This window comes from Chiloscyllium plagiosum, unplaced genomic scaffold (genome assembly GCF_037043375.1).
Source record: "Chiloscyllium plagiosum isolate Xiang-an unplaced genomic scaffold, Cpla_swu_hap1 HiC_scaffold_15, whole genome shotgun sequence".
In the NCBI taxonomy this organism is placed as follows: domain Eukaryota; kingdom Metazoa; phylum Chordata; class Chondrichthyes; order Orectolobiformes; family Hemiscylliidae; genus Chiloscyllium; species Chiloscyllium plagiosum.
Window position 1 is genome coordinate 43,859,961 of NW_028270153.1, and position 18,770 is coordinate 43,878,730.

The 18,770-nt window shown below is 39.1% G+C and overlaps 1 protein-coding gene across 3 annotated transcripts in view; it reads right to left on the minus strand.

Moving 5' to 3' along the window:
• LOC122560072 (cadherin-like protein 26) overlaps nt 1-16,919 on the minus strand; it is an 84,862-nt gene extending 67,943 nt beyond the window's left edge. For all 3 annotated transcript variants that reach the window (XM_043710282.2, XM_087994922.1, XM_087994923.1), the window contains exons 1-5: nt 16,837-16,919; nt 8,748-8,870; nt 6,733-6,891; nt 5,241-5,385; nt 2,664-2,830 (exon numbers count right to left, since the gene is read on the minus strand). In XM_043710282.2, coding sequence (XP_043566217.2) covers nt 2,664-2,830; nt 5,241-5,385; nt 6,733-6,891; nt 8,748-8,870; nt 16,837-16,878 — 636 coding nt within the window. In that variant the 5' untranslated portion in view covers nt 16,879-16,919. The remainder of the gene's footprint in view (nt 1-2,663; nt 2,831-5,240; nt 5,386-6,732; nt 6,892-8,747; nt 8,871-16,836) is intronic.
• Between the last annotated feature and the right edge of the window lie 1,851 nt (nt 16,920-18,770).

The window sequence follows — 18,770 nt, forward strand, 5'->3', positions numbered from 1 at the left end:
TTATTGATCCTTCCATGGACTACCTAAAGTACACAAACCAGAGGCCCCCTCAGACTCAGTCTCACCACCTGGAACACCAACATACAGAGTAGCTAAGGAACTCCACCGAAAACTGAAATAATTAGTAGAAGACTCATGCCACTCCATTCACTCCACCCAAGAGTTCCTGAACACCAAGGACACCATGATAGAAGAGGACGAAATAATGATCTCCTTTGATGTAACAGCCCTATTCACATCAATTAACATTAGCACAGCCAAAGAAGCACTCCTGGACGAACAAAGGACACAAACACCAGATAGCACCAACTCCATCAGCAATGACAGCATCCTCAAGCTATAGACGTGTGCCTCACTACCCACTTCACCTTCAATGACAAGACCTTCAAACAAATCAATGAAACACCCATGGGATCACCAATATCGGGCTTTTTAGCAGAAGCAGCAATGCAGAGACTCAAACAGCCTCCCCATGATCCAACCAAAACTTTGGGTCCACTATGCAGATAACACCTTTGTCATCACAAAACTAAACAAATTAGAAGAAACTTATAACATCATCAACAAATCCTTACTGGCATAAATTTCACAAAAGAGGAGGAGAACAACAACAGACTCCCCTTCCTCAATGTCACAGTGGAAGAAACAGTTAATGGAGAACTTCAGAAAGCAACCCACACAGACCAAATACTTAACTACAGGAGCAATCATGCCGACACCCACAAATGGAGCTGCATCAGGACATTATTTAAGTGGGCCACAACACACTGCAGTACCCAGGAACTACAAGCAGCAGAAGAAAAATACTTATACAGCATATTAAAGAAGAATAGGTACCCGATAAACACAGTCCGCCGATTCCTAAATGACAAACCCAACAAGCATACACAACCCCCCCAGAAACTCTAGCCACATTACTATACGTCAAAAACATCTTTGAAATTACTACCAGACAGCTCTGACCCCTTGGCATCATGATAGCCCACAAACCTACCAACACATTTAAACAGCAGCTGATTAACCTAAAGGATCCAATACAAACAACCAGCAAAATGAATGTCATTTACAAAATACTGTGCAAGGACTGTAACAAACACTACATCGGATGGACAGGCAGAAAACTAGCCACCAAAATACATGAACCACTATCACTAGTATCCTTACACACAAATGAAGAAGGACACCACTTCGACTGGGACAACACATCCATCCTATGACAGGCTAAACAGAGACACACACAGGAATTCAAACTGGAATTCCATCCAGAAACCCATCAATTTGGACCCCATTTACCAACCTCTGAGAAAAAGAACTGGAAATGATATCACCCACCTTAAGAGACCAAGACACATAACACCAGCACTTCACCGGAGGCTCACTGATGATGTAATCTAGCATGACGACGAAACGTCTGAAAACAAACTTTCCAGCTCAGCAAGCAAACTTACAACCTGAACTCCAAAATGTTGTTAAAAGCCCCAGTATACTGACAATTTTCTAAAAATTGTTCAGATGTCCCAGTTTTCAGCTTTTCTCTTTTGGGCCAACCTGATGAATGGACTTTGGTAATCAGACAAAGAGACCTTGGTATATAAGTGTTGATTTATTTATTATCTTTCAGAGTCTGAGGATTTGAAGATTCCAAGCAATTTAGGTATCCAGGACATGAATACCTTCTGTCTCCAGTATCAGCACAATAAATATGGTAATTGTGAAATGACAGTTCGGAGGGAATCTAGATGGGAGGCCTCAGTGAGAGGTGGAAGGAGCTCTGTTCAGCATAAAAGGAGTGAAGTGAATGATGGAGGAACAGGGATGAAATTAATGAAGGATGCAGAGAAAGGAAATAGTTTGAGAATGGCCTTATCTAAGTACATTCGGGACAAACAGGAATATTCCCTTCTCACCTCCTCAACTAAGTCGCAATATGGGTACCTTGCTATTTGGCATGGGTGACTGTTGGAGAAGCCCCTTAATTGTTCCTTAGGAGCTAGGTCACCTGACACCTGTCCTTCTGCAGGTCAAATGGCACTTCATCGTGGCATCACATTTTATGTCAGTGCCTCACCTGCCAACGTGCTCCAGGAGAGGACATTAAATCCTACCAAATATTTAGATCATTAACATTGGCATTTATAAACTCTTTTATCAAATATAAACAACATAAGCATTTTGCCATTTGAGCCTGTTACATTACTCAATTGAAATCATGGCTGACCTGTTGAGATTGTGATTACTGTAAAAGCATTACTTCTAATTACATGCAATTTCTTACATTAAAGTTAGATTAGATTCTCTATAATATGGAAACAGGCCCTTCAGCCCAAATCGACCCTCTGGAGACTAAGCCACTTCCCTTTGATTAATGCACCTAATACGATGAACAATTTAGCATAGCTAATTCACCTGACCAGCCCATCTTTGGATTATGGGAGGAAACCAGAACATTCAGAGACCCACACAGACATAGGGAGAATGTGCAAACTCCACACAGACAGCCAACCGAGGCTGGAATTGAACCCAGGTCCTTGGTAGCATGAAGCAGCAGTGCTAACCACTGAGCCACTGTGCAGCCCATTTTTTTTTACAATTTGAATGTTTTAGTGATTCAGAAAGGTAACAATTTCCTACATAATGTTCTTTGATTCATACATAATATATACCTCGTAGTCCAGGCATTTTTCAAGAAAGATGGATCCAGTTTTTGAATTAATATTAAATACATTTGATGGGATTGCAGGACTTTGAGAAACAATTGAATATGAAACCTGTCCATTCCCAAGCCTTGGATCATCAGGATCTTTTGCTTCAACTTTCAAGATTTCTTCTCCTAAAGCATAGAATATGGAATATGAGTAAATTAAGATTTAACCTAGAAATAATTACTGCCCTAATCACATGGCAAGAAGAGATATACTAGTTAAAATGGAAGATGTTGGAAAAGCTTAACCAACATTTGGCCACGAAGATGCAAGGTTGACTGTCTCCTCCTGCTGGGTTGCTCCTGAAAAATTCAACTCTTGTCTTTCAGATGTTGAATATTGTTGCATATTTGGCAATTTTTGCTTTTGTCTCAGATTTCTTGCACACGTGTTACTTTTCATGCTTTTAGCGTGTAATTAATTGTTGTGATCGTTGTATGCTCAGGACGTTGGTGGGTATGGAAGGTTTGAGTTATAAAAGAAAGGCTGGATAGGCTGGGACTTTTTTCACTCGAGCATAGGAGATTGACCTAAAAGAGGTTTATAAAATCATCAGGGTACAGATAGGGTTACTGGTAGGGTGCCTTTTCTCTAAGATGGGGGATTTCAAGACTACTGGGCATATTTTTAAGGTGAGGGGAGAGAAATTTAAAAAAGACATGAGGGGCAAATGTTTTACACAGCAGGTGGTTTGCATGTGGAATGACCTTCCTGAGAAGGGGGTGGTTGTGGGCAGGTTACAATGTTTAAAAGACATTTAGATAATTACATGAATAGGAAATGTTTGGAGGGATATAGGGCAGGAGTAGGCAGAAGCAAACCCATATAAAGGTGTCACTTTAATTCAATTTGTTAAGTTGAATGAGTTATTGTTTCAAGTTACATATTGAGACCTGAGTGCCCAACCCAAAATTAAATCTGCAGGGAAGTTTTGAAGCAGTGCTGCATTGGTGCTTACGCCCTATCTGCCTGTTCAAAGAAATTAGGAAATTGCACTGGTCTGTCATGTAAGTTAATGTCGAAGAGTGTGGTGCTGGAAAAGCACAGCCGGTCAGGCAGCAACCGAGGAACTGGAGAATCGATATTTCAAAGTTAATGTGCTAATTGGCTACAATATTTGCATGAAAAGACAAAAGCTCACAAAACAATTTTCTGGATCTGAATTACTCATGATTATTCTAAAAGGTGCAATGATGTATAATATAAATGTTTGTTTTAAATGAAATCTCTGACTCCTTAGCACTTGAGATTGCTGTAGTACCAACAGAGGTCACCACTCCCATGCAGCTCGGGCTGGAGAGCTCCTAGCTATTTGATTAACTCTCAGTGGTGGGACTATCTGCCAGATGGAGGCAGAAAATTTGCATTAAATTGATTAAAGCTCCTCTAAACATAAAATGGCTTCAGGCTTAGGTCCCAGAGCAGGGATGAGCTTGTCTTTGATTTTTTCAGAAAGACCAAGTACTCCAGCACCTCATTAAATCCAACCCATTCTCAATCTGCACCCTCTCAATCAAAACCTTTCATAATGATAAACATCTCTATTAGGTCATCCCTCAGCCTTTTCTCTTTCTTTGATTTGTTGCCCATTCGCTATTGCCCTTGAACTGAATGGCTTGATAGGCCACTTCAGAGGATAGTTATGTGTCAAACACATTGGTGTGGATCTGGGGTCACATGTAGGCCAGACGGGGTAAAGAAGCTTAATGTCCTTTAGTAAAGGATATCTCTATCATAGAGTCATACAGCATGGACACAGACCTTTCGGTCCAACCAGTCCATGCTGAACATAATCCTAAACTAAACTAGTCCCATCTGCCTACTCCTGCCCTATATCCCTCCAAACATTTCCTATTCATGTACTTATCTAAATGTCTTTTAAACATTGTAACTGCGCCCACATCCACCACTTCCTCAGGAAAGTATTCCACATGCAAATCACCCTCTGTGTAAAACAATTGCCTCTCATGTCTTTTTTAAATTTCTCTCCCCTCACCTTAAAAATATGCCCAGTAGTCTTGAAATCCCCCATCCTAGGGAAAAGGCACCCTACCATTAACCCTATCTGTACCCCTGATAATTTTAATAACCTCCTTTAGGTCAACTTCCTATGCTCTAGTGAAAAATGTCCCAGCCTATCCAGCCTTTCTTTATAACTCAAACCTTCCATACCCACCAACCTCCTGGTTAAATCTCTCCTGAACCTCTCGAGCTAAATAATATCATTCCTATAACTGGGTGGCCAGAAATGGACGCAGTGCTCCAGAAGCAGCCTCATCAATGTCTGTACAAACTCAACATGACATCCCAACTGTTGTACTCAAAAGGTCTGGGCAATAAAGATAAGCATGCTAAATGCCCTTTTTAACACCCTGCTATCTGTGATGCAAATTTCAAATAATTATGCACCTGAACCCCATCCTTGCTCAATTTATTGCAAGCTAATTATAAATAAAGACATGTTTGCCAACCCATTTATTTTCTGAATAAATGGGGAAGAACATAAAAACAATTATCTACTTTAGAATAAAATCATACCTGGAGCTGTATTTTCCAAAACATTAACAGGTTTTACTCCTGTGAATTCAGGAGGATTGTCATTAATATCAATCACTAAAATTTTATATAGCATGTGTTCATCTAGGTATTGCAGAGTGTCTTTCTCCAGAGCCTCGACTTGAAACTGAATATGGAAAGTAATTGATAGAATTAATTATTATTCAAAAGTTAGCACTGTACAATTTAAAACAAAAAGGTATTGATCATATCTATGGCTTAGGTTTTAAAAAAACTAAAAATTGATGCCAAAGTCAGAAACCAGCAAATTTCTCGACCATATATTTAATGTTTGATTTTGTTGTCATGAAATTATTTTAAAATACACCGTTAATGCAGGCAGTACATCTATTCTCCTGCTTTTATGCTCAGGCATTTTATTCACAAAATGCCAGCCTTAGTTCTGTATTGACATCCTTATCATTGAATCAGATATGTTGTGGATTCAAATTCCACTTCAAGCCAAGAGCACATCATCTAGGCCAGTAATAAAGGACTATTGGAATATACTGTATTGTTACAAAGTGTTGCCTTTTGGATGAGGTGTTTAATAAGACTAGCTGAATTCTCAAATGAGTTTAAAGAATCTCATACTAGGAGGTCTGTAGTCCAATGGACAGAGACGTTGAGCCAGAACTCTGATTTCATGTTTTCCATTCCAGGACTTGATGGCAAAAAAAGTTGCATTCTTAATGTGGCCAAACAGATTAAGTATCTGATTGTAACTTCTTCTGATGTATGCCAATGGCAGTTCACAAGAGTGGGAGAGATTCCTGGCCAGCTATATAATGGAAAATAAAAATAGAGCCTCGAGCATCACTATTCATATTTCTGCTCTACAACTGAAAGTCTCATTGTCACATCAACTTGGACACCTTGGGAAAGCTAGCTGTTTCAGTTGGCTAGACACCTGGTGTGGAGTAGATTGGTGCTAACACTATGAGGTTTCCTAATCCAGGTGGATTCAGGGTCAACCTTGACCTACCTGTGGTAGAGGTCCTGGTGCTGTGGTTTGACCTGCCTTCAGGCAGGGAACAAGAGAAAAACAAAAATCTCTCACTGTAGAATGATTTATCCCAGAACAAACACAAGCTCAATCTCATTATCTAGCTGTTTATTACATTGCTGTTTGACAGATATGGATGTGCAAAAATCAAATTGGCTGCTGTATTTCCTGCATTATAGCAGCGACTACAACTGTAAAGTAATTATTTGGCTGGGAAGCATTCTGGGACATCCTAAAATTGCAAAATTGCAAAAGCACTGTGTAAGTGTGTACAATGTCAATTCTTCTTACTGAGAAATCCATAAATGGTTACATTTCTTACGTAACCCTTACAGATTTCTTACTCCTGCACATTTTATGTTGGCCAATTCAGAAATAAACACAAGTAAGATAAAGCACCTAATATGCACACATCGAGCCACTCAGTAATACTGTTGCTAAAGAAAGTCAAATGGCAATAGTTTGTACCATCAATTCCTTTGTTTTTTCACGATCAACTTTGTGATTGATGTATATTTGTCCACTTTCACTATCAATTGAGAACAAGCCTCTCTCAGGTTCAAGGTCCACTCCCTGGCCCTTCATTGTAAACAACACTGTATGGTTTTGTGACCGGTCATTGGAAACCTGCAACAGGAAATAAGCCACAATTGTTACTAATTATCACTTTCTATACTGAACTTGAGCATTGCTACATAATGTCAAAGCTTTTTGTCTTTACTGATGAAATACTGTAAACTTCAGACATTTAATAACCTTATGGATTGTAATAATCAGTAATAACTCTTTCTGGAATAAATTGTTTCTTCAGATGAAAAGGACAAGGAAAAGCTATTATAAAGGAATTGAAAGCCATTAACGATCCCTGGGAAAAAGGAATTGAAGCAACATAAACAAACTGTTTTAACATTACTTGATAATTAGCTGCCTTGTGACAAATGGGCAATTATGATTGCCTGCAGAAGAATTTAAGAGTTTAATTGCAGGCCAGAGTTTGTTTTAAACAGACAGCTAATACCGATTGTAACAAGGAACAGAGAAGCTTGGCTGCGAACAGCGGCTTTTACTTCCGATAAGAAAGCAAGCTACAGACTTGGTGACTTCAGAAGTGTCTGAAATAATGCCACACCACAAACTCACTAAGCCAGAAAATCCTATAAGAATTCAATCTCAGGATTCTTCAGCAGCAGAAGTCTGGAGAACCACAGTGCACAAGGATTGAACCTTGGACGTTTCCAGAGACAGTCACTATCAGTTTGAATCGTAACTCAACTCCACCATTAATCAGGTAAGCTAAGTTGGGTTATGAGACTTAACTTGCTTACTTGAGGGGTCTTATTTTGGTTGCTACATGCAATTAAGTTTAAATAGCTATTTCAGTATATGATTGTCTGTGAAATTTCTTAATAAAGTATAAAAATATTTTTCATGAATTTCTGACAGTTACTCTACATGAAATGTTAACTCTGTTCTTGTTGCTGCAGATGCTGCTGGATCTACTGAGTGTCTGTAGCATTTTCAGGTTTTATTTAAGTCATATTAGCTGGGGGGTTTCTGGCATCATTCTCACAGTCAGACAGACGACATTGCATATAGTTATTGAAATGCTTCCAAAGAAAATCTGCCATCGTTAGCCAAGTTTTAAAACGTCATTTTCATGATTTGGCTTCTCTTAGGCACTTCCAACCACATAAAAGATACACCAGAATTTCAGAATAGTGAAATATTCCAAGTTCTGCATTGATTATTAATTGCCCATTTAACAACATTAACAGGCCTAAGGATTGGTGAGTAGCCAATGGGAAGACCACACGCTAGATTTTTTAAGCCTCTCAGTTATCAAACTCACCAGCAGGTGGTAAAATCCAGCCCAGACTTGCAATTAATAGACACAGTTATATTGACTTGGAATTCTCTAGCAGGTGTGGGGAATTATGATCTGTATTTCACCTGTATGTGATTTTGGGATCAATGGAATTTATCCATGTTTTTATAAAAGACAGAAACAGACAAGTCTGCCTTATTGATCTGCATCATTGTTTATGCTCTGCGCAGAGCTAGAGTCGAACCAGCTAAGGACACCGATGATCTTTAAATGTTCCAGAACTAATGCAACACAACCAGACACCAGAGTAGTGCCAGATATAAGTTGAGCAATTTGGATGCAATACGAAATGAAGTCAGGCATCAGTTATGATAGTAAGCTTATTCATTACCTTCAAGAAAGTAACCAGGATTAAATAAAGTTAAATAACCTATATCATGCTAATTAATTTGTCAGACATTGATTGAATCAATACTTAGATATAAGGCTAAAAAAATTCAGACATCGATCCCACTCATAAAACTGTGAACACAGAGACAAAGTACATAATTTAGAGTGATAGTAATGTTGAAAGTATTCCAACTGACAGTTCTTTTCATTATCTATATTGCAGCTGTAAAGACAAGGATTTTGATTTTCCTCACATATTCATACTTGCCTTCATTGCCTTTTTAGGGAAAGGTCCCATATCTTCTTCTACAAGTTTGAAAGTTGCAGAAATCCATCTTCTCTTTTCACGATGCAACACTACTGGCCGTTCTGCTCCTACTCTGCTCAGATCCTAAAATTCAATTTCAATTTTGCATTTTAATACCTAACACTGATCACCATGTCAAATAGCTCAATAGATTTGGTAGGTTCCATTTTGAAGAGTTAATTTTACTTCAGACCTAACTAGTTAGAAACCCTCCTTACAGTAAAAAAAATCAATATACTTGAATGGTAAATTGTACTCAGGGTAATTTTTTAATGGTAAATTTTTGCCACTCATGTTCTGCACGATTAATATTCAATCTTACAATTTCTTTGTAACTGAAAGACACCCTTGAAAACATCTGCATGCATAAGTTAAATTAGTAACTTCATCAATAATGTTATATTGTAAAATTACTAGATTTACAGGGCAAGTGGGGGATAAGGCATTGTGGATAAACCATGTACTGAAGGTTTCAGCATACAGTTTCTTGAGCCAGTTTCATGGCACACAGTTAAGAGCCCATGAGATCCAGGACAATTTGGTAAATTGGAATCAAAATTAGCTAAGAGGCTGGAGGCAAAGTATGATACTCAAAGGATGTTTTTGCAACTGGAAGATATGTACAGTGGCAAACCATTGGGCTTGATTCTGGGTCCCTTGCTGTTTGTTTTGTATGTTAAAAATCTAGATTTGATTGTAGGAGGTATGTTCATTAAGTCTACAGTTGACATGAAAGTTATAGAACATAGAACAGTACAGCACAGAACAGGCCCTTCAGCCCACAATGTTGTGCCGACCACTGATCCTCATGTATGCACCCTCAAATTTCTGTGACCATATGCATGTCCAGGAGTCTCTTAAATGTCCCCAATGACCCTGCCTCCACAACTGCTGCTGGCAACGCATTCCATGCTCTCTCAACTCTGTGTAAAGAGCCCGCCTCTGACATCCCTTCTATACTTTCCTCCAACCAGCTTAAAACTATGACCCCTCGTGTTAGTCATTTCTGCCCTGGGAAATAGTCTCTGGCTATCGACTATCTATGTCTCTCATTATCTTGCATACCTCAATTAGGTCCCCTCTTCTCCTCCTTTTCTCCAATGAAAAAAGTCTGAGCTCAGTCAACCTCTCCTCATACGATAAGCCCTCCAGTCCAGGCAGCATCCTGGTAAACCTCCTCTGAACCCGCTCCAAAGCATCCACATCTTTCTTATAATTGGGCGACCAGAACTGGACTCAGTATTTCAAGTGTGGTCGAACCAAAGTTTTATAGAACTGCAATAAGATCTCACGACGCTTAAACTCAATACCCCTGTTAATGAAAGCCAAAACACCATATGCTTTCTTAATGTGGGATATAGGTGAATTAATGTTATTTCTGCAATTATAAGTTCTGAGACAGAGGATTGTTTCTCGGCTAAGAGCTGAGTTAACCAAGAATGGGAACTACATAGAGGAAGTATATAATCCGTTTAAAAAAAATGGTATGTTAACATGAGACGTGATTACAAAACAATGGTAGGAATACAGGCACTAGATAAAATGCTGTGAGGAGACAAGTAGGTTTCCCACTTGTACAGACACACAGGAACAAACCCCAATTAAAAGGGCTTAGTGATAAGATGCTGTGACGGGCAGCACAGATGGAGGGAGTAGATAATGGTAAGCAAAGGATGGGATGACGTCAAACGACCTTATGGGGCCAGAGATAGGCATTTGTCACGGACAAGGCCGGATAAACAGAAGTTGTGGGATCAGTCTTAGGGAAATAAGTGATGTAAGCGGGGTGGGGGGGGCAAACAATGAAATAAGAAAAAATATGTAGGGACTCAAATTATATAAATATCGAGCGTTTGTCGAATTCGGTGTGTGTTTTGTCCCTGCCTTGTGACATCACACCCACTTGCACGTGTAAAATAAATGACACTACTGTTTCAGATTTTTGTCTCGGACTGAAATTATTGAAGTGAGTGAGCTTTGTTTCTCACACTTAACAACCCTATCCATTTGGGTGGCCATTTTAAGGGATCTATGTACCTGCACACCAAGATCCCTCTGTTCCTCCACACTGCCAAGAATCCTATCCTTAATCCTGTACTCAGCTTTCAAATTCGACCTTCCAAAATGCATCACCTCACATTTATCCAGGTTGAACTCCATCTGCCACCTCTTAGCCCATCTCTGCATCCTGTCAATGTCCCGCTGCAGCCTACAACAGCCCTTTATACTGTCAACGACACCTCCAACTTTTGTGTCATCAGCAAACTTGCTGACCCATCCTTCAATTCCCTCATCAAGTCATCAATAAAAATTACAAACAATAGAGGCCCAAGGACAGAGCCCTGTGGAATACCACTCACCACAGACTTCCAGGCAGAATATTTTCCTTCTACTACCACTTGCTGTCTTCTGTTGGCTAGCCAATTCTGTATCCAGACAGCTATGTTCCCCTGAATCCCATTCCTCCTGACCTTCTGAATGAGCCTACCATGGGGAACCTTATCAAATGCCTTGCTGAAGTCCATATACACCACATCCACAGCTCGACCCTCATCAACTTTTCTAGTCACATCCTTAAAGAACTCGATAAGGTTTTTGAAGCATGACCTGCCCCTCACAAAGCCGTGTTGACCGCATTTCATCAAGCCATGCTCTTCCAGATAGTCATAAATCCTATCCCTCAGAATCCTTTCTAACACCTTGCAGATGACAGACGTGAAACTTACTGGTCTGTAATTGCCGGGGATTTCCCTATTTCCTTTCTTGAAGAGAGGAATTACATTTGCCTCTCTCCAGTCCTACCAGTTTTATGGTATGATAAAAGCAAGAAGAAAAGCCTCAGACTATAGGATGATATAGATGGACCGGTCAGATGGACTGAAATACAATTCAATCCTGAAAAATGTGAGGTAGTGCATTTGGATGCACTAACAAGGCAAGTGAGTACATGTTGATTGGTAAAACCCTTGGAAGTGCAGAGGATGAAAGGAACACCTGTGTACATGTCTACAGAACCTTGAAGACAAGACTAATGGATAAGTTGATTAAATAGGCATTTGGGATACTTACCCTTTATTAGTTAAAACATTGAGCACATGAGCAAGCAGATTATGATGGAGATGTATATAATGTTAGTAAGGCCACAGCTGGCATGCTATGAGCAGTTCTGGTCACTGCTCTGTATGAAAGATATGATTGTACTAGAGACGGTGCAAAGAAGATTCACCAACATGTTGCCTAGGCTGGAGTGATTCAGCGATGAAGAGAGACTAAATAGACTGGAGTTGTTTTCTTTCGAGCACAAAAGGCTGAGGGTCACCTTATTGAGGAATACAAAGTTATAAGGGCCATTGATGGGGAAAAAGCTGTCTCCTTATTAGAGAGTTCAATAACCAAGGATCAAAGTTTTAAGTTAGCAGCAGGAGGTTTAAAGAGATTTTAGGGGGAATAAAACGGTGTCTGGAATTCACTACCTAAAAGGGTTGTTTGTAGAGGCAGAAACTCTCAAAACATTTAGATGAGCACTTGCCATAGCATACAATGCTGCAGACCAAGTGCTGGAAAATGGGATTAGAATAGACAGATGCTTAATGGACGACACATACAAAATAGGCCAAAGGGCTTCCTTCTGTGTTGTAAGAACTATGATTCCATGATGCTACTGAAAAAGGGCATCTTTTATGATATAATTGTGGATGGCATCATAGACAGTGTAGATGATATCAGACAATTACAAATGGATATTGATAAGTGAATGGACAAAACTATAGCAGATTAATTTAAATGCAAGCAAGTGTGAGGTTATCCTTTTTGGACTGAAAAAGCATAGATAAGGGTATTTTCTAGATTAGATTCCCTACAGTATGGAAACAGGCCCTTCAGCCCAACAAGTCCACACCGACCCTCCAAAGAGTAACCCACCCAGACCCATTTCCCTCGGACTAATGCACCTAACACTATGGGCAATTTAGCATGGCCAATTCACCTGACCTGTACAGCTTTGGATTGTGGAAGAAAATGGGAGCACTCGGAGGAAACCCACACAGACACAGTGAGAATGTGCAAATTCCACACAGTCACCCAAGGCTGGAATCGAATTCAGGTCCCTGGCACTGTGAGGCAGCAGTGCCAACCACTGAGCCACCATGCCACCCCAGAGCTACCATGCTGCACCAGTATGAAGATGGTATGAAGTTAAATGCAGTGCATATCCAAAGAGACTTGGAGGTTCAGGCATATGAGTCTTTAAAATGCCATGGACTGGTGCAAAAAATAATAATCAAGAAAGCTAATGAAAAACTATCCTAATACCTAGAGTACTTGAATACAAGGATGCCAATTTTGTACGGCAGGTATACAAAAGCTTGATTAGACCTAACTGTGAGCAGATCTAGGCACCACATCTTAGGAAGGATATATTGGAGGAGTACAACATGGTTTACAAGAATGATACCTGGACTTCAGGATTTATGTTACGTGTAGTGATTAAACAAAAAAAAAGACCCATTTTAATCTAGAATTTCAAAGATTAAGGAGGGATGTGACCAAAGTCTTCAATGTAATAACATGAAAAGATAGGATAGATAAAGAAACTATATCCACTGGTTGGAGAGTCGAAAACTAGGGGGTATAAATTAATTAGAAGATAGTGAGGTCTGCAGATGCTGGAGATCTGAGTTGAGTATGTGTTGCTGGAAAAGCACAGCAGGTCAGGCAGCATCCAAGGAGCAGGAAAATTGATGTTTCGGGTTGGAGCTCGATGAAGGACTCCGGCCTGAAACATCAAAGTTCGTGCTCCTCAGATGCTGCCTGACCTGCTGTGCTTTTCCAGCAACACACTCTCAACACGGCATAACTTAATTGTTTAATACACAAAGGGAGTTAGAGGTTTGGAACTCTCTTCAACAAATGGCCATTGCCTCTAGATCAATTGCTAGTATTAAACCTGAGGTAGATCATTTTTGTTAAGCAAAGGTATTCATGGATATAGACCAAAAGTAGGTATATGAAGTTAGGCGCAGATCAGCCATGATCTTATTGAATGGTGTTACAGGTTCAAGAGGTTGAATGGCCTTCTCCTATTCCCATATTCTTATATATGAAAGTTGGCAGGTCTGCAATTCCAAATTTAACTTTGTTGAGTCTCTTTAGCTTTATCACCCATCGGACTGATCTGCCCCTCTTCAGTGCACAGTCCACTCAGTTCCAAATAGAAATAGCAATTGAGGTCCAGGGAGTTGGCAGAGGATACTGCATTACAGAGAGGTGCATTATTCAGCTGGCAGAAAGATTCTTTCAAAATGTCCACATTATCACTGCTGATTGGACAGGATGGAAGCTGACCCTATTTTGTGACTGTTACCACCCCTGAACAACAACTGAAACAAATAAAATTAACCAAAAAGGATGAAATATTTGCTTCTCTTGCCATCATGTCCAGGAAACCACACCTCAAACTGGAAATTTTAAGATAGCAACAAGAAGAATTGAAATAAAAATAATGGTCCAGATATAAAAATAATGGTCATTATTCCAGTGTAGATACATGCTCATAGAATCCCTACAGTGTGGAAACAGGCCATTTGGCGCAACAAGTCCACACCGACTCTCTGAAGAGTAACCCACCCAGGCCCATTCCCCTGCCTTATTAATCTACATTTCCCGTGACTAATGCACCTAATCTACACACTCCTGAACACTATGGGCAATTTAACATGGCCAATTCACCTAACCTGCACACCTTTGAACTGTGGATGATAGCAGATTTTTTTTTATTCATTCACAGGATGAGGGAGTCACTGGCTTTTATTGCCCCTAGGGCAGGTAAGAGTCAACCACATTGCCGTGAGTCTTGAGTTATATGTAGGCCAGACCAGATAAGGACAGCAGTTTCCTACCCTAAAGGGGATTAGTGAATCAGATGGATCTTCCAAAAATCAATTCCTTATCATCCTTGACTCTTAATTCTAGATATTTATTGAATTCAAATTCCACTATCTGCCAGGGCAGGATTCAAACCCAGGACATTACCTGGGTCAAGGGCCCAGTGATAATAGTACAAGACCATTGCCTCCCCCGCTATTAGGCTGTCAGGGATTAACAACTAATAAACTAAGTCTAATATGAAAAGATGCAATATTTTGAAGCTGTCACAACACATTGGATAGTGCATTGGAAATCAAGACTCACCTGTTCCTGGATTCTTCTCAAAAAAGTGAAAAATTATTTAAATTATCTGATTTTACCTGTTTAAGTTAGGTTAAAAGGCTAAGCTTTTTTTGTTTTTCATCAACAAATATTGCAATCAAGGTGTTTTAACCAATGGCAAGGAAAAAACTAATAACTCTAAACTTTTAAAATTCTTATGCACATATAACCAAACACAAAGAGACAAGGGAATAAAAGACAAAAATGCACAATTCCAGCAAATCAGACCTAAAATATCGATGAGTTATTTTCTTTAAGTTCCTTTCAATTCCTTTTAATTCTTTGATGAGTACACAAGATTGTGAGTATGCCAATTCGCAATCTTTCTTTCACTGTTTGAAAACTTATCATTTCAGTGTCACTGAAGATGGTTTGCCTCCTTTTTCTTTCAACAAGGGAATTTATGGAGAAAGCACTTCATAGAAAAATGATGAGTAAGAACTGCCACCAAGAGATTTTCTCTTACTTCTCCACATGAGATCAAGAGAGAAAGGTAGGGATTTTCGCTGTGTATCTTTCAGTAGGCATTTGCCCAGGAACCAAATAAGCAGTTCCTGTAATACTGAGCCCACAACATTGGTCAATTGAGAAACTAATGAACAGATACTCAATATGCAAAACTCACACACACACATACACACACACAGCACTGTAGGTACAAGTCACAATGAGTTTCAGTAACTTGTTTTTAAAAACAGCAAAATCTTTTCCCAGTTTCTTTGGCTTTCTTTTCCACTTTCTTTAGTCCACAGAACAAAAAAAAAGTGGTCATTACTAAGCATAGAAAAAGATAAATAAAGGAAAGGTACAATGGTCATTTTCTAATCATTTTCTAATTGTGTTGATTTTACAAGGTTTAATGAGACATTGTTTCAGTGTTTCTTAACTCTTCAAGTTCAGGTAAAGGATATATAAAATTCACAATATCTTCACGTCAGTACAATAGAGAAACAAAGTATCGTAAAATAAAAACTCAACAGGGTTTCAAAGTGAGAATTTGCTCCAATGTTTTCTATGGTCTTTGGGCGCAATAGTTTATATTCATTGTGTAATTCCCAGTGCAGCAATAAATAAACAAAATGAATTTTTCAGGTCCTAAAAATAAAATTGTCTGTGTAAAGAAGAAGGATAATTTTCAGACAGTGCTTTGCTTGTAGGAAGCTGTGTCTGATGGCTGTATGCTATGTACAAAATTTGGAACTTTACAATCAAACGTCTGAAAATTGAAGCATTGAGCATATGTGCTCCCCACAAACCAAATTCAAAAGTGCAAAGTAAGAAAATTGGTCTCATTTAAAATGCTCTTTGTTTCCTTCATTTTCAGCATTTTGAAACATTGTTCTGTTTTAAAAATCTACAGTTATTAGAAGGTATCAGTGAAGCAAATGAGAGAACTTATATGGAAATGTTAATCGTTCTTAACTAGGTGAGATCTAATTCCAAAAATTGTAATAAAAGACATGGGATTTAATTTGATAAACATGTGTTATACGTGCTGCCTTGGTCCTGTGTTTGTACTTTCCTACCACGCATCACAAGGAACACAAGCAAAAGGTAATGTTGGGGTATTATAAAACTGAATACATTTTTCTTGTGTCAAGCGTATTTCACCTTTACATTGTGGTACTAACTTTTTAAAGAATATTTTGAGTTTTAGTGATACTACAATGTGAAGCCTACATGACGCAACATGTTTCTACAAATACGATATATCAAATCATATGTTAATAGCACAAAGTATTTACATACAAACAGTGCTTCAAATCAATTTTAACAATACATCTGTAAAGATGCATCAAACATCACTAAAAATGAATGATGAGTAAATTAAATTAGTACTTACTGCTGAGAAGGAAAGCACTAAGGCATATATTGCCAGCTCCATGTTTCATGAAGCACTGCAACAAAAGTGAAAGACTGGATTTTGTTTTTCAAATCACAAACAAGTGACGTATGTTCCAATCTGTCTATACATAAAGAAAGTAGGATGGTGAGGCTTGAAATTCTTGTTGTCAATAAGGGATTACTTATGATCAATTTGATCTGTTTTTTTAAACTTTATAATAAGAAGAAATGGATGGTGCAAATGGAAAAACATGCTCCAGGCACATTGCGCTTAACAGCATGACATTATTTACATTTTATACTTATCCCCAAAGATAATTAAAGCTAAAGCTTTTATCAAGTTACCTAGAATTTGAATTCCAAAGTACACATTGATCAAGAATTCTGATTTAGTAAATGTAATTTAACATACAAATAAATGTATTTGTATGGCCAGGGCTGTTTTCCCTGGAGCGTCGGAGGCTGAGGGGTCACCTCATAGAGGTTTATAAAATCATGAGGGGCATGGATAAGGTAAATGGACAAAGTCTTTTCCCTGGGGTGGGAGAGTCCAGAACTGGACGGCATAGGTTTAGGGTGAGGGGAAAGATATAAAAGTGACCTAAGGGGCAACTTTTTCTCACAGAGGGTGGTACGTGCATAGAATGAGCTGCCAGAGGAAGTGGTGGAGGCTGGTACAAATGCAACATTTAAAAGGCATCTGAATGGGTATATGAATAGGAAGGAGTTGGAGGGATATGAGTCAGGTGCTGGCAGGTGGGACTAGATTGGGTTGGGATATCTGGTCGGCATGGACGAGTTGGACCGAAGGGCCTGTTTCTGTGCTGTACATCTCTGACTATATTTGATTTCTAACTATAGATTAAGGGGCCAGAACCATTCTGCCCTGCTGCCAGGTGAGGCCCTGATATGGCTAATTAATCATCACTTAAATGTTTCATTCTGTCCAGGCTACAATTACATCGTCTCTAGGCAGGGCAAGAAAGAGTCTGTTTACTCAACTGGTTAACTAGTGCAGGCAGCCAGCCAGTTTAGAGGGAGGAGGATTACTTGGAATGCAGAGACAGGTTTCCTTATCATTATTTGTACAAAACCCAAGGATGGAACCAGGCTCAGGACGGAGCCACCGTCTCCTTTCAATTCAGATTTCTATATCCCCCTATCCATTACCCTGAAATCAGAAAGGTTTGAAGCAACGGCCTAGTAGTATTATTGCTGGACTGTTAATCCAGAGACTCAGGTAATGTTCTAGGGACCTGAGTTAAAATCCTGCTATGACAGATGGTGGAATTTGAATTCAGTTAAAATAATCTGCAAGTAATAGTCTAAAGCTGACAATGAATCCACTGTTGATTGTCAGAAAACACCTTCTGGCTCACTAATGTCATTTAAGGAAGGAAACTGTCATCATTACCTGGTCTGGCCTACATGTGATTCCAGGGCCATAGCAATGTGGTTCACTCTTATCTGCCCTCTGGGAAATTCAGAACATAGAACAGAACATTACAGCGCAGTTCAAGAAGGCAGCTCCACCACCTTCTCAAGGGCAACTGGGGACAGGAATAAATGCTGACCAGCCAATGACACCCACATCCTGCAAATGAATAAATAAATAAAATATGATTTGCTGAACAACACAACTCATCCTGAAAAATAAATTTTATCTGTGCTATTCCATTTGTTTTAATTAATTTTAATGAAACATCTCAATTTTTTTTCAAAGTTATTTCAGAAGATTTTAATTTCTACGTCTGGCTCAACCTTTGATTTGCTCTGTCCGCTGCTTTTTTTCTGCAATCCTGTTTGGGGAAATCTGTGAAAATCCTTTAATGTAGCTTGCACAGCTTGATGGCCTTCTAGCAGTTGCATGCTGGGATTGGCATAAAAATAAAATTACGTGAAAGAGGAGTATGTAAACAACATAATCTTTCA